General features: G+C 46.0%; 1 protein-coding gene across 6 annotated transcripts in view; it reads left to right on the top strand.

The window, feature by feature from the left end:
• Positions 1 to 21375, top strand: part of raraa (retinoic acid receptor, alpha a) — a 205194-nt gene that overhangs the window by 169659 nt on the left and 14160 nt on the right. For all 6 annotated transcript variants that reach the window (XM_080455506.1, XM_080455509.1, XM_080455504.1 and 3 more), the window contains one exon: positions 17839 to 17987. In XM_080455506.1, coding sequence (XP_080311632.1) covers positions 17839 to 17987 — 149 coding nt within the window. The remainder of the gene's footprint in view (positions 1 to 17838; positions 17988 to 21375) is intronic.

Consider the following 21375-nt stretch of genomic DNA (forward strand, 5'->3'; position numbering starts at 1 on the left):
TGTTATCATTTAATAAGATACTGTAGCAAACTGCAATTCAATCTACACACACTAACACTGTCAGTTTCTCTGAAGTGAAAACTGACAACCCCAAATATGAACATGCTTTTTCTTATAGATATACTATTGTTGAAATGTTTGTGCTGCCATCTAGACTATTATAACTTCTGCATTTGTTGTCATCGATAACATTTTATACCACCCACAGTACAAGTGTATTCTAAACATAGTAATCATCATATGATTAAAATCATAAGATTATCCTGGCCAGATTCTATGATGTGTACATACATTATGATACTGCGTTTGGTCTGTGTGGCTACAGCAGCCTACCTCCTTACATATATTCCTTAGTACGACAGTTATGCGTAAAAAAGAAAAACTGGTCTACTGTCCCCTCAAATGTGGACCAATTACATCATGAAACAGAAGCGCATCCAGCCATAGTTGAAAATCTATGCATCCAAAAACTTTTCCCTTCTTCAGTGAATCTCTTACCAACATTGCTCTTGTTAAGTAGCCTACTGTTGTACTTAGGGGAGAAGTATTTAGATAATTGCTTCTATTTGGCCAAATGAGGCGCAGACCTTCACCACACTGGTTGACATGCCTACAAGCAGCCAGGATAGTGTTCGTTCATTTGTGCAGTAACTTACTATCGATAGCTAAAGAGTGGACAGGGAGGCCACACCGTTATTAGACTGTCTTGTTTGAACATGCTTCACTGAAATATACCTATCATATATTGGAGAATTCGATACATTGCCCATCCCTAATTCCTCCCTGTCTGGCTATTCTAAATATGTCAGCTGCCTCCTTGGGGTCTTTAAGACATGTTAACCCCTACGCTGACTCACTAACCTGTTAGTCCCCATGGGTCCAGCCATCAGCGCACTCTTTAACGGGCCAGTGACAGGATAATGGTGTGCTGGCTACATCTTCTCATCCACACCCAGGCAAATGCCTCCATTTACATCCCCAATAACACGCTTTAAACTCCAACCTGACATTGTACTTTGTGGTAATTTATGAAGGGACCTTTTCATCATTACGGGGTTTTGCGAGTACAGTTGGTACAGTAGAGGAATGTGTGTCAGCTAGCTGGGACTTGAAAGCAAGTACAGCAGTGCAAAAATTACAGTGGAGTTTTAACTATTGGCTCTAAATCACGTTGACAAGTGGATGGGGTGACTTAACCCATGAGGGATTTTAGGATTTTCGGGACAGATTGATCGTGGCGAGATGGGAACGGTGTCAAGCACGCTCCCTCTACCTTGCGTCGTTTTAAACGCGCGCACTCTACTCGCGCCCGCGCGCGGCTGCACTCTCGACCTCTCTCGCTTGCAGTGTCAGTGTCAGGCACCAGCTCAAGAAGTTGAGGAGATCAAACGCGCTTAATCCTTTCCTCTGTGATTGAGTATTGTGCTGTCCTCAGGGTGAGGAGGGGAGAGAGTCAGAGAGAGTCAGTTTAACATGACAAAGCCTGTCCTAGTGATCCACTCCTCTCCTCCCCAGATCCCAATGAGCCTCTGCCTTTTCTTTTTTGTCCCCTTTTTTCCCCCCTCTTTATCCCTTGTTCCCCTCATCTATCCCGAACCCAGCCCAGCCCCCCACTCCCAGTCTCATCCCCCGGCCTCTGCAAGCCCACCTCAGCCCTCTTAACCACTTAAGCCCTGCCCTACATACTTTGTTGTACGACAAAGCGCGAAAATAGCTGATCTACAAGCCGATTTCACAAGCCATCTCAATGCGTCGTGTTGCAATGGCTTGTGAGATTAGCTTTTTTTTTCTTCACTATTTTAGATTTTTGAAAATGTTTGAAAAATGTTGCCTATAATGACTAAATCGAGATGCCGGGTTGAAAGTAGTTAATGCCAGCCCTTTGTTTGCTGCATATTTATGACTGCCTTCCTCCTGTACTGATTATGCGCTTAAGAACAGAGGTCCCCTGAATGCTGCCAGTCACAATGGATTTGCCCGTATCAATGGTCAGATAACCTCTCTGTTAGCTCTGAGTAGAGAGCAAACATCAACGCATGCATGAAACCAACGGGGTCCCAATGGGGCTGAATAGGGACTAGTTAATGTGTATGGGTGTATTTGAAGCACTGGAGCATAGAATTGGGCGACATTCATTTTTATGCACTTTCAACACTGATTTATTTATTTTTGCGAACTACGGCCAAGTATGTTTGTCTGACTATATTAGTTAGTGAAGTGTGTACGTTTAACCATATATGACGTCCCTATTCTGCGGCGAACATTTGGCTAAAATACCAAATCTACTGCACAACTGATTGTGAGCTTGTAGATCAGCTATTTTCAATGAAGAGCGAAAACAGGAGGGGGCCTAGTTAGTATAGAGCCCTCTGGGACTCCGGTCAACAAAGTATATGGGCTTTAAGTGGTTAATCTGAATTTGAAAGTGCATTGCCTGGCTTGGCCTTGGGTTTCGCTCAGATGCCCTCATGACCCCCCATAGATAAAGTCCTATAATGCATGTCTGCAGCTGCTTACCAAAGGGGGAGGTGCATCGACAGAACACACACACACACACACACACACACACACACACACACACACACACACACACACACACACACACACACACACACACACACACACATACACTCTCTCCTTCTCTTACATAATTAACCTATAAAGAGGCATCCTTTATAAAAGACCGGCTTAATGTTTCATGAAGCCATTTTCACAGTCGGCACCGCTTCATTTAAACACTGCCATTTCAACTCAACCGCATTTGTGTAATGCTCATGAGGGTAATGATGAAGCCTTTTTGTGTAGCATTATGAGCCTGCGCTGTGGGCTGGCCTCCATTATCTGCAGCCATGTCACAAGGTGCCAAGGCAGTAAAATCCATCCAGGAGGGCGTAATAATTTACTTTTCTGGGAGTTGACAAAGACAGGCAGTGCTGTTGTTAACACCTTCTCCCGTTCTTCTCCTTTTCTCTAGTTTCACTAGTGCGCACACACACACACACACACACACACACACACACACACACACACACACTCACTGTCTATAGAACAAATATGCCAGCCTGCATAGCTTTTTTTGGAGGCTGTTTTTGAAGTGTTTATCTTGCATGTCACAGTTCTCCCCCATTCCTGTCTCTCATTCTGCCTCTCTCTCACACACACACACACACACACACACACACACACACACACACACACACACACACACACACACACAGTCTCTCATTCGCAGTGCTGGCTTTCTCTCTCTCGCCTCCCTTTCTGTTCCTGCCTCTCTCTGCATTTGTCTGTCATTCTGTTTATCTCCCTCTTCTCTCCACCTCCTCCTTCCGTATAGACTGTATTTGGGTCAACCATGCTCCATGGCTGATTGTGCTTCCCCACTCTATGGATATGATCATCTCCTATAGAAATGCATAAGCTCTGGGAGAAGAAGATCCACTGTGGGCATGTACACACAATGCAGTAGACCTACACTCAGATTACTCACGTGGCAGACATGACAGTGATGATAGGCCTATATATTGTCTTCTATTGCATTAGGCTTACTGACTGAAGCTCTTAACCACAATGATGAAGCTTTGAGCCCATGCTCAGTGCATTAGCTCTGCATGGCTATACACAGACAGACATCACGCAATAAAAAGGGTGTTAATTGCGGGTCCATTTGGTTACATTTGTACACTCAGAATTACAAATGGATAAATGGGAGGCACAGTGACATAAAGCACTACAATTTCGCCTATCAATTGCGGGTTGCGGCTGTCTGTCTTGGCTGATCCTCTCTACCCGAGTAGGGCTGTGACCAAACTAAAATGTCAAATACTATTTTAATTTACTATTTTGAATTCACGCGAGTGCACGATGATCATTATGCGTCTCTGCACGTTCATCATCAGTGCGAGTGTACTTGTTTATGATGATTAAACTCTCGTAACAATCCTGTTCTTCAAAGGCAGTCGGCAGTTCTCAGACTGCATTTAACACATTCATTAGTTATTAAGGGCTTGGTTCTGATATGGGATGCAGACTGCGTTTTTTACCATAGAGAGACAATGCTGAGAGACAATGCTGATGTGCACCAGGCTTTAGGTCACCGATGGAGCATGTTTGAACCACCCTACTACTGCACTTTGATGTACTGGTGCGACCAATTGAGAAAGTAGCACCAGTTTTACTAGTGGAAAAGTTACTAGACTGGAGCCCTGCTGAGCATGTCTGATCTGAAAGGATTGATTTGATGGTTAATTTTATGTCATTTTGCTTTTCCTGTCCTTACTACAAAGAAGTTAATAGTTGGAAGCAATTCTTATCCTCAGTTATATATGATTGATGTAATATAGCTAATAAATACTGTTAAAATAATAATGATCAAAATCACATAATCAACAGGCAATGGATTTTTGTTTGAAGTATTGTGATAGAAGTCTATTAGTCAATTAGGAATAATCTAGAGATGCACGATATTGACATTTTTGGTCAAACATTTTAATGAAATATCGGCCGATATCGATATGCTATCGTTAATATCGTGCATCACTAGAAAAAACCTTAACGTCTGACCCTTTCAGAGGGGGAGATGGACGGTGGGGGGCCGTCCGTGATTTGTAAGTGTCCACTGCATCAAGCCCCATAGCTTAGACTCTAGAGCGTAGTAATGTCCCTAAAGCTGGGATGTCCCTGCCCCTGTCCGTCTCCCCCTCTGAGCGTTGCGGGAGTATAAATGAGCCTTAATGCTGCGTTCTGTGACATGAAGTCTGATTTATACTTTGACATTTGGCGGTGACACTCGCCAAAATTCTGTTATTTTCACAGAGCGCCGCCGGCATGCATGACATAGCAGGGAATCTACACAATCCCACTCACTATACCACTGGTACATCCATGTCCTTTCCCATGGGCACAAGAGTGCTCTTTACCTCCTAGTGCCCACCAGTGGTTGTTTTCATCATGTCCCATGCCATCAGTTCATGCCAAGTGTCTCCAGTCACCCTCGAGCATGTGCCAGGGCATGTGCCAACTCACATAACCCGACCGTCAGTCAGCAGGCCTGGACAGCTGCTGTATAGAGTTACAACATGTTACTCCGGGTTGCCAGGGGAAGTCGTTTCCAGGGAAGTCGAGTTCTTTCTTGGAACATAGCTGCCGTCGAATGCCGCTTTTATGTGTTTGTTCTCTGTGTTTTTTTTTACTCGCTAACGGCTCCATAATCATACGAGTGGGTTGTAGAATTTGAGTTTGAGTTTGTCGGCACTTTTGAATTTGAGGTTGGGGGTGGGGGTTGTGGGCTTTAGGCTAAATCTGTCACATTTGCCTTTATAATTTGCGTCAATATAGACTGCCACTGGCAGACTATGTTGTGCACTTTGCAATCGACTGCTTGTGAATTTGTGTTTACATTTGATGAGAGAAGGCTTCATACATATACATTATTTACAGGGATAGAGAGTCTGGCACGCAGCAGCTAGCATGGTTAATGTCCTCTCCAAAACCTAAGAACTGGTAGGTTGTTGAACCACAAAAGGGTTGGGTCCTTTAAGAACACCTCTATAAAATGTTCACAAACCCTGTTTTCACAAATCTCTAACATCATGGAGGTTCTTCAAGGCTATCTTTAGCTCTGTCGTTTGGTCGGTCCAAAGTCTTCAAGCGCAAACCGAGAGCTGGTCACAGCTTATCATGGATTTATGTGCTTGTTTCTTTTTTCTTTCTTTTTTTTACTGAGGAATGTCAGAGAGTGTTTATTGTCTCTGTTTGGAGCTTAGAAAATCCCATGATAAGCCTGTCATTTCTAGTGTATTTGAGTTCCCTTCAAAGTCTAGCCCCCGTAGACGTCGCCTTTGCCATCTGCTAACCTCTCTCCCTCCATCCGTACCCCTCCCTCCCTCTCCTCTAGTTTGTCCACACATGTTCTCAGTTCTGTCTCCATTTACTGGGGCAGCTGTGATAGGAAAACCTGGTGTGTTGTTATTACAGGGGGCCTGGCAGCATGGAGAGGGAAGTTATCTTGGGCCCCAGGAGAAAGGCTTGGGAGCATGGTGGGGGCCACAGTCCTGCCTGATCAGAAACATGCCTGGACCAGATAAGAAAATACTGGATATTAGGCCTTGAAATACCCACGCGCTCTCTCCCACACATTTACACCCGTGTGCGTAACACACATGCAACACATGCGTACACAAACACACATGCACACTTGTGCACGCATGCTTTCAATGTCATGTATTCACACGCTAATACAAACATACACACTTAAACCCCCCCCCCCCCCCTCCCCCGGTCCAGCCCCCCATGTAAAGACAACATAAATTATTCCTCCAAAACCTCAGCCTGGCGTGTTTGCCCCACTTCTGGCCATACACAAACACCGCCATTTCCTGCTGCTGAGGAGAGACCATCGCAGCCCCCCCGCTCACCCCACAGTGCCCTGCCCTTCGCCCTCTGCTCTGGACCTCGTCTATCACAGATTTGAGTGTGTGTGTGTGTGTGTGTGTGTGTGTGTGTGTGTGTGTGTGTGTGTGTGTGTGTGTTTGTCTTATGATAACACTCTAGATTGGGGAGTTATTTAGCGGCAATTCAAAACACTATTCATCAAATCATGGCTGCTGAGCCAGCCGCAGTCTTTAATCTTGTTCCACAGCCCTTCAAGAACTCTTAAGCTGTCAAGCATTCATTCTATTCAGCCTCTCCCTGCAAAATCTTAAATTCCTGCGGTGGCCCCCAAAAAAAAAAAGAAGCTGTCATTTCCCTGAAACGCAGAATGCAACACAGCCTCTTAAGTGGAAGTGATAAGTCTCACTCTCCACTACAAATGATATCAAAAGTAGATTAAGCTTTCGCTCTAATCTCATCCAATCTTCTCCCAGGAGGGGTGGGGCATGGTGCCAGAAGTGCTGCAATTGGTAGAGATGCTGCATGGGCGGGGGGTTGCATAACTGTGATGGAAGTCTGTTCACATTAGTTCCCATTACTTCACTATAAGGCTGAGCCTTGGTGGCAGCATCTCATGTATTCTGTCTCTCTTCTCTCCAGCCTCCCGCTCATTTTTGTTTGTTTTTTTAGTAGGGGTGCAACAGTTAATTGAATAAAACAAAATGTATAATTGATACGTTAATAAAAATAACCGATTAATAATGGATCCCTATTTTGGCCATGACATTATTGGATAAAAGTTTCCCAAAAAATATCCTGTAGAAAGAAATCCTGTAGATCGGCTATTTCATTATTTTCGCTTGACACTGTTGTGCAGCGACGTATAAAATAACTCTTAAGTGGTTAATCGATTCATTATATAAAACGTTTGAAAATATATACTTTTAAAAACACGCTTCTCGATTATTCGATTAATCAAAAAAGTAATCGATAGAATAATCACTATGAAAATAATAGCTTGTTGCAAATAATAGATCATTAGATAATAGATAATAGATTTTTGGCTCCTCTTCTTTTGTCATTCTTTTGTTCTAATTGACCTTGCTTTTTTCCTCTTTATTTTCGTTTAGCTGCGTTGGGGGCACAACTGGACTGGTGGGGTGGGGGGATCCACCAGCTCCCTCCTACACCTACTCATACATGATATAGGCTACTGTCGTCATTTCAACAAAATGTCCCCACAGCGCAGAGATTCCCATGTGAGCCAAAACCGTTGCTGTGGATGTGGCATTCCTGATGTGGGCGTGTCAGCAATATTGCCCTGACTATTTGCGAGTTTGACTAATGACAGCCATGTCTAACGGTCATATTTTTTTATATTTCCTTTTATTGCGCATTCATTCCACCAGCATATCGGCTAATTTATACTTCGTCGCACATTCAACCATGATGCGTTTGATTTTAAACTAAAACATTATTATTGTATTTCCAGTGAGTGACACAGTTGCACAATGAAATATTTAGGCTATCGCTCCCTATCTGCCTCGTTCTCGGTACTTGCAGCTCAGTGTAGAGCGTACATGCTTGTGTCAAATGCTGTACTCCTATACTATCAGATTTCTGTGGTTATCGCCTCGTGGAGCTTTGAATGACTTGCCTTGTTTAGCAAATTAGGGGTATTGGGATATCGGATTGTGATACTGCCCTGCAGGGTGCATTCTCTTGTATGTCGAGGCGTATAGCTGGTGTAATGTAAGCAACTGACTTGTGGGAAATTATCTAATAGACCTTTGGCACACAATGAGATTTGTTTTTTGACAGTTCAAACACATCAACGTATGCAACACTATGTGATACTTGTAGAGGTGTGAATTGGCCTCACAATTCGATTCAATCTCAATTTTGCTTATGGCAATTTACAGTATATATTATACATATAGGCCGATGCCCTACTCTCACTCTCCTTCAAACATTCTGATTTTGAACATAAATGTATTAACATTACATTTTGTAAACTAAAATAAATAAATGGTATAGGCAGAGCCTATCTATTGTGAAAATGAAAGAAAACTAGTATCAGGGAAAACCATATTAACTTGGCAAACGGCCTTCCCTGTAAAGGAAACTCATAGGGTTAGCTTTAGAAGCTCTGACTTGGTTGGAAAATCAAATGATAGTAGTCTGTCTTCAAATAGTTGCAGTGTCTGTGTGTTTTGATTGCATTCATGTATTCTTTATTCTTCCAGCCTGTCTGGTGGGTAGATTTGGCTGTACACATTAGCACTGTTCACTGTACATGCTGTGTACATGGGAAGATGGAGGCCTGTGCATGCTTTCGAAGCGGTCTCCCTCCCAGGTGGATCTCATTGAGGGCTGAGGTCGTGTGCACACAGACCGCTCACTAATTGAAAGTGATGGGAACCCTCGCAGGTAAAGAGGAAAAGAATGAGAGGTCAGGGTGCGAGAAAGATCTGCCCACAAGGGAACCTTCACGTGAAAACTAAAAAGATGTGAGCGTACCACGAGCATGGAAAGAAGGATGATGAAAACAACGATGGACAGAATGAGTAGAAGCAATCAATGACGAGGGGGAAGAAGTCTAGCGTAGGATGAAAGTTAAAACAGAGGAGAAGGCGAATGCCACCTTCACCGGGGGGGATGCCCGGGAGAGAGCGTGGAAGAGGTGGGAAGGCTGGATTTAATTAGTATGAACATGAGAGGCAGTCTGCTCGACGGGCTTGACTTTCTGTTTTTGTGTGTGCTTCCACTTCTGTCTGTCTACACACCATAGCCAACTTCCTCCCCTTCTCCCATCCAATAAGTGCTCTCACCCTATCTATGTTTGAACACAAACACATCGCACTGCCATTCCCCGCTACAGCTGTCTGTCTGCATGTGTGTGTGTGTGTGGCCAGACACCAGCCTTGTGGCATTGCCGCCATTGATCACAGTAATGGCAGCAAACAGAGGCCCGGCTATTTTCAATGGAGACCTGTTGTGACGCTTCGCTGGTGAATGGCAGGATTTCCCTGCAAGCGAGGAAACAGCCCCGTTTCCACCCTCAGTAATTGGAGAGTGCTGACAAAGCAGTCCTGATGTGTTTGTTTGTGTTTGTGTGCACGCGAGCAAGCGCGTGCCTATCCTCTGCTTACCTACATTCCTTCTTGACACAGAAACCAGAAATAAATGCTGAATATGTTTCGCAAAAGCCACACACACGCGCGTGTGCGCTGACGCACACACACGCACACGCACACACACACACACACACACACACACACCTTGTTTGACTAACGCCCATCTGCAGCCTCGCTCGCACGCCTGCTCTAGTAACCACCGATTAAAAATAGTTCTGATGTTGCTGCCAGCAGTTTTTATGGACTCTCAAGACTGCTTGGACTACAACTCCCAAGCCCTTCCCCCTGGAGCCGGCTCTTTGGCCGTCCCAGGTCATTATTTTAGGTTGACTTCAAAGAGGGCTCTAATCTGGCAGTCTGTGGTGTGGTGGTCTGTCTGGACTGATCTAGTGTCTCTGGTCCTGTGTACTTGAATGGAAAGAAAAACGAGCCTGTGTGTGTCTGTCCCTCTGTTCTTGTCTGTGTGTTTTACACATGTCAAGCATGTGCGAGTGTGTGTACTTGTGTGTCCAACAGTCTAACGTAATAGAAGCCAGAGAGGAACACAATGGTCTGTGATTGAGGAGGACTGGATATACTGGAGGACCCTGTAAATGTCTTCCTCTGTACCCCTCCCATCACCGCTACCACCCACGGCTCTCGTTTTCCCCGTTCCCTGACCGCTGGCCAGCCTTATAGCCAGCCAGTCAGCCTGCTAATGTAGTTAGCTTCCCCCCTAATGACGATGAAATCTCATTAATATGCTTCACAGCTGGGCCCAATAACCAGTGGGGATGAAGGTAATCGAATCTCAGAGGGCTAACGCAGGGCTTGAACCTCACGAACAGCTCAGCAGTGCAGCAGAGCCCAGACAGACCAGCCAAGGGTCCCTAGGTTACGTTATAGCCGGTGGGCTTGTGTGTGGTGTGTGTGTGTGTCATGTGTTTTGTGTGTGTGTGTGTGTGTGTGGGGGACTGCGGGTATCTGCGCGTGTCTGTCTGGCCTTGGAGCCTTTGAAGTGCTGATGATAACCAGGCCAACTTGTGTCAGTGCGAGCACACGGGGCGGTTTATCATCAGTATAGACCCCATTTGTGTCTCGTACATATTTGTCCACTTAGGTCTGGCCTGCTGGGTAATTGCTTATGGACGAGGTGCGGGAGATAGCGCAGTGTCTCCCTAAGTGCACTTGTGGCTCTTGATGAATGCAAAGTGAGGCTAAAGAGTGGCTTTACAAGCCACTCACACTGTAGCTTAATGAAATCACTGGTGCTCTGACTCCTCCAAATTCAAGCATGTTGAGATACGTGAAACTATTGCAGTGGTTTATTTTTGAGCGCAGAGAAACATGCGCTCACAGACAACTTGCATCCCTGCTGCACTATGTTTGTGATGCCTGGCTAGTGGCTAGGATTGTGAAGTTCAAAGCAAAGATCTGAAGGAATTAGGATTGATTGGTCATCCAGGAATGGTTTTATGAGATCAAACATCTGCTTGCTCAAACGGAACCTGCACGTTCTTCATACCCTGAAATAACTCCATTACCGATAAATCATGAATCTAAAAGGGTTGTCGGCAAAAGCTTAATTAATAATCAAATTCTTATCTCTCTGCATCTCTGGGTCATCACCAGTTACTCGCTGGTGTCGTGCTATGCTAGCCTGGGTTGTTTCAAAGCAGCACAGCGTGCTGTGTCTTCTCACAGGCTGCACCTGACAGGGCCCTACTGTTTTTATTCTGCCTATACTCAGCCATGTTTGACTGCCCTGACAGAACGCTAGGCTCCAGGGCCTACTCCATCCCTGGGTTTGGTTAACAACAATGACAGGACTGTTGGAGTGGTTTGTGTTTCACCCTGACGCCCAAGCACCATAGATTCCTTATCAGTAAGACTGTGCTGTTTTCCATTAGGGTTTTTTATTTGCAGGGCCGCGGCTTCCTGTCCTTTTTCTTTTCCTCAGCCAAGCTAGCTAACTCTTATTGTTTATTCATGCTAGTCCCGTCTAGGCTAAAGAGCTGTTGTAACTGGGCCTGGAGTATTGGCTACTGCACCTACTGTACACGCTGATGGTGGGGGCTCTGGGCTGGAACTCGGGCAGCCACACAAATAGCTAGGGTTAGCATGTAGCCACTTGCCAGGCTACAGTGTTGCCATGTCTGCTTATTATAAGAAACTTTGAGCTTGTGTTTCTGTAAAGTCGCTTGTAAATAATATTGGTAGTTGCAGGTTGCAGGTTTTTGGGCTTGTTTCTAAAGTGTATTTTATTATTTGGACTTGCGCTTGCTAATGTTGTTTAAACAAGAGGTTCTCGCGCATTTTCATGTCAAAGGACCCCCAGATTAATATGTAATTGTCCACGTATCCCCATCTGAAAACATTTTGTGCCAGGGACCCCCAAACCAGATTTGTGTTGTTAAAATCTTTCAAAAATCTTTCTCATTGTCCTATGCATATAGGTTTAAAGTGCTCATTTGGCCTATAGTTGCTTCTATTGGGCTTGTTTCCATAGACCTGGTTGCTTATTTGTCTCACAAAATCTGGCAACACTGCTCTCCAGCCTTGTGTGAGTCAGTTGTTCCTGTGCCTGACTGTGTGTGTTATGAAGGCTGCTCATACAGTAATCTTAAGTGTCGTGTACAATGACTGGCGCTGCTCAGTCTGTATGACACTCTGGCATCATTGAATAATGTTTGAATAAAGGCTGATGATGTTTGGTAACTAATGATGTCCTCTTCATCAAGCTTCTATCTCACTCTCTCTCTCTCTCTCATTCTTTCGCCCCATCTCACAGGCTCGCCATTGTTCAGTTCCATGCCTGCCTTGGCTTGATGAGCCTTTAGAAGCCAGCCATTGTGTTTAATTACAGTCGCCAGGCCCCTTGCAGACTCTTGTCCTTGTGTCCCAGATTTTCATGCGTGCTCTCATTAGGCCCGTGTGTGTGTGTGTGTGTGTGTGTGTGTGTGTGTGTGTGTGTGTGTGTGTGTGTGTGTGTGTGTGTGTGTGTGTGTGTGTGTGTGTGTGTGTGTGTGTGTGTGTGTGTGTGTGTGTGTGTGTGTGTGTGTGTGTGTGTGTGTGTGTGTGTGTGTGTGTGTCAGGGTTGGATGGTGAGCACGAGGCTGGATTGAAGGTTGGAAGAAGGCTAAGCGCCTATGTGTTGTATAGGGTGTGTGGGTGGTGTTTGGTATCGGGGTGTTGTGTTTGTGTGCGTGTCTAATGAAGACAGCTTTAATAAGGACGAATAGTTCCGCGGTCATGGCATTAATGGTGGGGTTGTAATCGCTCCACATCAAGAGCACGAGGAGACGAGGACGGGGAAACGGTGAATGGGGTTTTGCTAATGAGAGAATATGCCACGTTACATAAGGAGCCCGCTCTATTTAAGTTTAATTTGTTTGACATGAGTGCACTGACTGCCAGGCCTTAATGGCATGGGCGAAGATATAAGGTCACACGTAGCCAAAAAAAACGACAATGGAAGCAAAGGACGAGCCTTGGCTGCTTCCCCCACTCCTCTCCTCCTTTCCGACACGCTCCCACTGCTTCCTAGTGCCCCCGAATCTCTGATCACCCCACCCCTGCCACTGCTCACCCTAGTGACAGAGACGATTGTCTGAATACGTCTGTCGTCTGCCACCCCTTTCTTTGCATTCCCCAGCGGCCAGTCCTTACTCCCTGCTGCTCTCATCGGGCAAATCGGGTGACATTAAACGGTTGTTTAAAAGCTTGTGACTTAGTCCACTCATCCAAACCCTGATAAGAGGCTTGCAGAGCTCAGAACAGAACAAACCAAAACATTAGCAATGGCCTCTCCTTTCTCTCTTGTCAACCAATCACATCTGACTGACCCTTCATGTGTTTTAGAAAATATACTGCGCCTGTATGTATCCCAGGGGCTCATAACTTTGATGACTTAAGATTTTTTTCTATCTTTTCTTTTTCCATACAAATGGTCATGTTTGCAGCTTGGAACCCATCAAAAAAGCACCTGCACATGAGCTTTATTGCGCACGTGTTTTCTCAGTCAGATGGACCTTGCCAGACAGGTGTATCTGTAAAAGCACTGGTAAAACAACCGTTCTTTCTCATCATCACGTGGAAGCAGTTCCAATCGCTCCATCTGTCCTCCCGGGTCTCATTTCTCTCTTTCTCTTATCGCTCCGTCATCTCTCCCTCTCTCTCATTCTGTCTCTGCTGTATCTTCTGTGACCTTTTTCTTCCTGTCCTTCCCCCCTCACCCGCTCCGCCCTCATTATCTTGTTCACCTCCTCCATAATCTCTCTCTCTCTCTGTCCATCTCTATGGCCCTCTGACTCCCCAGTGACTAAAAGCCTGCTCTCCTGCCTCTTTTGGCCTCAGCAGACCCCTCAACACTGAACAAATTCATGTCAATCGCACAATGAAAACATCCAGAAGTAAATATTCAGTTGCCTCTGACTCCTGTCACTGTGCCATGTCAGTAGTTCATGTTTGACCCCCAAATTGATACTGTATTTATTTGGCCACGGACCCCCATCTGAAAATATTTTGTGCCGTATAAGAGAAGATTTATGCTGTTAAAAATTAACCCAATTATTCACGATTTCTTTCAGCTATTTTTGAATTGCTGATCGGCTATTTTTGAATAGTTGAAGTATAAAATGGGGTTAAAGGGGTTAATCTGGAACATCAATTTGTTGGGGACCCCCTGGAACCCCCTCAAGGAGCCCTGGGGGTCCCCGAACTCCTCTTTGAGAACCACTGATGTAGGCAACATGCATGCATATTTGACGAGTGAGGGCTCTGTGGAAAAAACATGCTTGATGTGTGCCAGCACAACACTTACAGATGCATTTTGGTTCCATTTGTACAATCTCAGGGTTAAAAAGGAACACAGCACATTTGACTGTGTAGTGTATACTAGTCATTTTCACCTCCAGTCTCTCCTTCTGCACTGTCTCTGTCTTCCTTTTCTTTCTCTCCTCTCTCTCTCACACACACACACACGCACGCACGCACGCACGCACGCGCACGCACACACGTGCACACATCCTTTGGGAGTAGTTGCTAGATCACCTTTAATTTCCTCTGTAGAGCTATGTGGAAGGGGCCAGGCCCCATCTCCCTCTTTGAAGTTCTTCCCAGGCCTGGTTAGTGTTTACTCACAGACAAGACCCCCCTGAAGAAAAAACCTTCCCCCACCGCCAGGACCTTTTTAAGAAAAGGTCATACACTATGCGCTGGCTGTGTGGTTAGCTTCCCATGGCGTGCGACTCTGTGTGTTTGCGGTGCGAGTGAAGAGATACTGTGGGAGCATGGGAGTTGAGACGCTAAATATTTGGAGCTAACAAGGCTAGTGCTAGCCCAAAGCCAAACCCGAGGGAAGTTTAATGAGAACTTAGCTGGTGCCACCCCTGGATGAAACGTAGCCACGAAATCTCCCGCAGAGTCTAAACAGCAAGCCAGCCAACATGCTCGTATCACATGTGTCACTAATAGACACCCCGCCACATATTGGTAACTTATAAATAGTTGCGCTCCGGTGTCACGCAATGAAAACAGTAGATCTCACAACACGTCGCAGCACAATGCGGTGTGAGCTTGTAGATATGCTATTTTTGGTGGGCCACACCAGCCTGCAACTCAGGATGAATCAGGCCTTGGCTTAGACAACCACAATGCCCAAAAGTCTATGCTGGCCGGCTACCGATGCTTGATTATTAAACAGCTAGCATTATCTTTGACGAGAACCGCAGCCCACGAGACATGTCCTTGCCCACGAGACATGTCCTTGCCCACGAGACATGTCCTTGCCCACTCAATTATCATTCCAGACCTAACAGAGATATCCTGGCCCCGTAGATGGAGTGTCTTAATATCCTGTGGCCCGATTGGGTGTCACTGTTGGTCTTTGCAATGTGAGCTTCATTGCTGTTTAGCTTAACTGCTCCTGTGCTCAAGTTTCTGATAGCCGAGATAGCTGGCTTTAGCGGGGAAGATTTGGAGGCTGAGTCCCCAGTGGGCTACAAGGTAGAAAAGCTTTTGTTGCTGTAGCATCTTGTATTTTTCTTTCCCTGGGTTGCCCTGCCAACATAATAGATCCATCGGTTAGTTTTGTTTTGGTTAGTCTCTCAATGTAATCGGCCCCCAGCGCCATCTGACCCATGCATGCTGAGATTGGCAAGCGTTAGCACAAGAACTGAAAAGATAAAATAAAGGAGAAAGCCAATGAGTGTGTGTGTGTATGTATGCATTTTGGTGCATATGCGAGAGAGAAACAAAATATAAATATTACAAATGCATACTGTACACTGCGTCCATATTTTGTGTTCTCCACTGTAGGGTTTGATGAGAGAGCGAGTTTGAGAGTGTGTGTAGCCATTCAGAGTGGGTTGTCTGCGCTGCCGTCACGTGGAGTGTGTTCCCAGCTGTATAGTTGCTGAATGCGCCCCTGCCGTGTTAAATATAGACGGCTTATTCACACACGAGTGCCAAGCCCAGGGCCTCCAGGCAGCTCCCGAGCTGCCTGCTCCCAACGTCACCAATCCCTCCTCTGTCAAGCTGATGTTGGGAGGAGAGGGTGGCGGGCAGGGGGTGGAGCACACACTTGTAGATGCACTTTAAATCCTTGCATATCGAAGGAAAACGATGTGGATCACTCAAGCATACGGCACACATTTGTGCATGTCACCTCTGTCACATTTCACAAATGCGCGGAAGCCTACAGTATGTGCACGTAAAGAAAACTGTATTTGCTTGTGCGCCTTTTAGGCTGGGCTGTTCAAGTCGGTACACACAACATAGTACAGTTGTGTATACATACACAGTTGGCAAACGCGGGCCATGAAATCCATTTACTTGGCCTGCTATAGACCACAGGGTCAGCGTGTGTGTGTGTGTGTGTGTGTGTGTGTGTGTGTGTGTCTGTTTATGTGACTTAAAGAGTGGTGTTTTGCAACACACACAGGATATTAAGGACAAAGTCCGGCCTATTGCACATGGGCAACAGCAGGTTTCCCTCCCCCAGCTTCTCAAGCCACCATGTTTATGTACACACACACACACACACACACACACACACACACACACACACACACACACACACACACACACACACACACACACACACACACACACACACACACACACACACACACACACAAATCCACGCTATGTAGTTACAGTATATGCTGTCCATATGTTGTTGTGCTTGCAGCCTGCAGCTAGGCTGACTGCCTATCATATCCTATATGAGTAATCATCTTAGCTCCTATAGCTTTACTGTAGTGTGTTCTTTCTTCCTCATTCTCAGTTGGTCCATTGTGTGCTGTTCTGCCATTGAAGAACCATGGAGAATACATTTTGAGCGGCAAAGAGTAACTCCTTTTGCTTTTTTTTTTTTTGCTTTATTTATTCACATTTTGAATGCTAACTCAGTTAACATTCCCGATTTTATTATTATTAGTAAAAAACAAAACATTGTGAGGTTGTTTTGATCAGCTATTTTTGAATGTTCTACTTTTTTCAACAGTAAAAATTTTAATCTAATAAAAAAAAATGACAGCCTTAGCTGTAATTCTTTTGGTTCTCCTTTTTTGCCGTCTTCAATTCGACGTTCCTGGATTCATACGGTACTGCCATAATGTTCTAGTTCCTCCATGTCGGTGAGGTTTCTTCCCTGCTAGTGAGACAGTTCCTCTCCTTGGCCATTTAGAGCATCCTGGTCTTTTATGTGCCTAGTCTCTCTCTACCCATTCATATAAATTCCCTCCAAGGTTGACAGTATATAACAACACTCCACTACAATGGCGCAATGATTGGATTTTGTGTGTGTGTGTGTGTGTGTGTGTGTGTGTGTGTGTGTGTGTGTGTGTGTGTGTGTGTGTGTGTGTGTGTGTGTGTGTGTGTGTGTGTGTGTGTGTGTGTGTGTGTGTGTGTGTGTGTGTGTGTGTGTGTGTGTGTGTGTGTGTGTGTGTGTGTGTGTGTGTGTGTGTGAGAGAGTCTATACACGGTGCAAGCCAAATATTGTATGGATTATGTTTTCTCTGAAAAGATCTTGAGCCATTTTCAAGAAAGATCTTGAAAATGGTCAGGTTGGGGCTAGGATTAGGCATTTCGAGGTAAGGTTTAGGGGTTAGGGTTGGAGTTATGTCTGATTTAGAAGTAGTTGCCGCGGAAAAAGCGTGCCAATGTCGCACACTGAAAATAGCTGATCTACAAGCTCTCAACATGTTGTGTGCCTGTGTCTTCTTCTATGTGTCAGTGTGTTAACACGTGTGCGGGTGTAAACATTTGTGTGTAACTCCCATCTTCGGAGCCCTCCAGATATGGATTAGTAATGCCCACTCTCTCTCTCTCTCTCTCTCCTCCACAGCGATAGAGACGCAGAGTACCAGCTCGGAGGAGATTGTGCCAAGCCCGCCTTCACCGCCCCCGCCACCCCGCGTCTACAAGCCCTGCTTCGTGTGCCAGGACAAGTCCTCAGGGTACCACTATGGTGTCAGTGCCTGTGAGGGCTGCAAGGTGAGACCATTCTATCCTTTCTAAAACATCTGTCCATCCATTGAGCAGTCGCTTTAAACGCTTCAGCTCTATATACTTCATTGTATGACGCCTAGCAAGCATATCCCATCTACAAGCTCGCGATGTGTTGTGAGCTTGTAGATTGGCTATTTTCACTATTCAAAACATTTTGATAAAATATTTGACTATTTGACCATTTTTGCCTATAATTACGTGCCTAAAATAGGTTGAAAGTGGTTAAACGATCACGTACTGTACAACAACAGAAAACAAACGGTGTAAAGTGAGACCACGGTTAACAGGCCTTGATGGTGAAATTGGGGACTTATAGCTTTTAGTTTGAGCCTCAGGAGATGGTCGTTTGTATTCTAAATCTGGGGAAGTGCTTTGAAATGGCCTGCTTTGGTGTCTCGCTGGAATCCGTTCATTGACGGTCAGCGCTTTGCGCTATGCACTGGAAAATCCCAGGATTTTGCAGTGTGGAGCTGCCAAACAAATAAGACCTGCTCTTCAAAAGCCTTGGGGATAGATAGGGCTCTTTCAACACTCCAGACCGCATGCCTGTTCCCAATAACACTGGGACCTGTATCTGCAGACAAACATGAGGCTGTCAGGTTTCGTAACAGTGTACCATGGCCCTGTTTCTTATCACATACCTGCGAGGCTTTGTCAAGCCCCCAATGAAGGAGATTTTTTTGTTCTCGTTTTACTGGGCCACGTAACGCGGTCTGCTATCAGCCCTGTCGACGTGTCCTCGTCAGTCACCTGCTATCAGCAAAGCCCTGTTATATACTGTAGGTGCTGCTCATAACCCCTGATCTGGCCTCCAATCTGCTGCCAGTCTTGTCGGCAGTGGCCGTAGGTGTGTGTGCGTATAGCATATTGTGCGTGTATAGATGCACACACCTCTTATCTATTTTCCCCAAGGCACGTGGTCAGGGTTGTGTAAGAGAGAGAGGACAGGGCAGGGGGGGGGGTCCTGTGAGATGGGCATAGTTAGCGTAGGGTGGAGGGAGACTGAATATGGCAGCAGCATGGCGCTGTTTGTGACAGGTGGTCGCTAGGCGCCTATCTCTGCCCCACGTGGCCCTGCCCAACCAAGACAACACCTGGCCTGTGTGGGGGGGAAAGAAAGAGATCCGAAAATGGAGGCTGCGTAGATGCGATAGGAAGAGCAGAGTGGAGAAATAAGCACACGAGGGAAGGTGCTGTAGGAGGCGGCAGTGAGGAAGTGAGGTGCAGAATGTGAGGAACGGCAGAGAAAGCAGAGAGGGTTCAGGATGAGATGGGGGGGAATATCTGGACGGGAAGATGATGGAGATGATGTAGAGATGGCCAGGCCGGAGGGGGACGTTTGGAGAGTTTCAGAGGATTAGGAGAAGGGGGGGGGGGGGGGCACTGGAAGGCGGATGAGAGGAAAAGGAGGAATGAAGGCAAGAAGGAAGGAGTGCACAGCAAAGACTCACACTTATACACGCATGCACACACACACACACACAGAATCCTCTGTGGGTGCGCTGTGAAACTTAACCTCCCCCTTAAACGCAAGTTATAAAAAGTTAACAAAGAATATAAAGGCTGAACCCTGTGCCTTTTTTATTGGGGCGCCTTAACCACTGCTCAGCGTGCTGCTTATTGCGCGTCCTAAACGGCTTTTAATGTGTCTCTTTAACACCATTCCCCATTGTCGAATAGAGCCTGATTAAATGGGCTAATAAGCTGAATAATAAGGCCAGATCATAGCCGGTGGTGGGGAACTGTGTGTGTGTGTGTGTGTGTGTGTGTGTGTGTGAGTGGAGGCATGGCTCCGTGGTTTGGATGAGAGTTGACACAGTGCTAGTAAATGAATAACCTAACTAAAGTAGAGGTGGATGTAATTGGTGCCATAATAAATAATATTTCCTCTGTGTTGCAATGCGTTATGGAACACTGGTGTTCTGACCACGTACAACACCTTAGTGTGTCTGTCTACTAAGAGGGCTGTGTGCTGTGATATATGTGTATATATTCTATTTAGTGTATTGATGTGACTGTAGTGTATGTGTGTGAAGGTGTTCTGAATAGGCATGTAAAGGTAGATTTCTTCCCCCCCCCTGTTTGAAGTATTTACTTTGGTTAGCATTGATCGCTAGCGACTCATACTAACCACTGTCACTGAGCCAGGCTCCCCCACCTGCCTCAGCAGCGTGCTGCCTGCCTGCCTGCTGCTTGTGTGCGTCCGTCCGCACGCCTTACATCTGCAGCGCAAGGTTGAAAAAAAAAACTCGGCATCCATTCCCCACATATCTCTAGACTTCTGAGGAGGATGACTTGGTGTAGCACGCTCAATTATTCAACAGTACAGGCAATGTGAACGTATACGGCATTCCCATCTGAGACCGGGGTAAGTCGAGGGTTAGCTGCGTTAGCATCGCGGCGGCATGCCAAACTACAAAGGCCTATCCTGGGGGGGGGGGGAGCGGAGGAAACAGGACAGGGGGAGGAGAGAGGGTTGAAGCGGAGTGTTTGGGAGACGGGTCGATTGTTTGTTGTTGAAGCGAAAGTTCTGTCTTTTTTTATCTTTCTTTTGTTCTTTTCCCCCGCACATCTTCCCGCTCTCCCCGCTCCTCATTTCCCTTCCAGTTATTAACACTCACGCATTAAATTTGCATGCCTCTCCCCTCCGTGTTTATGTATTTGTCTTGGAGGCATGGTTCTGCGCAGCAGGCAACCTTCTCCGTGTTTTCCACAGAGCGAGGGAAAGCCAGCATACTTCCTAAACCCCCACGGTTGTCCTCGTTTTGATGTTTTTTAAGATGGCCTTGTTACCAAGTCTTTAGCAACATGGGCGGTAATTATAACTGCGGCCACACGCACGCACGCACGCGCGCACACACTCTCTCTCAGATAGTAACATAATACACTGCCTCAGTAGGAGGCTGGTAACGCAGGGCTTCATCTGGGCACAGTGTGAAAGTCATGTATGAGGATTCCTGCACTTCCCTGTGAACTTAACACCTCATATATACTTGGTTGCACGCCGGTGTGGCGCACCAAAAATAACACGCTATTCCTATCTAATCAAGCGGTTCCTCTCATTCACACAAACTCAAATACGCACACATACACACACGCAAACTTGTGTGCCATATATGGCACTGCACAGCAGTTAGATACTTGGGAATTGAAATGCACATGAAACATGCAGTCAAGTCCATGCCATTACCATTCTCCTGCTATCCCTCTCCACTTCTCCATCCAACCATCCATCCATCCATCGCTCTCTTCTCTGCGCTCTTCTGTCCTGTGAACACCGCAGGGAGGCTGACAGGCCCGCTGAGGGCCCTTGTCGCCGGGCGGATTAAGCGCTGATACAAAAAGAGGCTTAAGGGCCGCAGGAAGCAATGAC

Source organism: Gymnoscopelus braueri, assembly GCF_963280865.1.
Source record: "Gymnoscopelus braueri genome assembly, chromosome: 17".
NCBI classification, from domain to species: Eukaryota; Metazoa; Chordata; class Actinopteri; order Myctophiformes; family Myctophidae; genus Gymnoscopelus; species Gymnoscopelus braueri.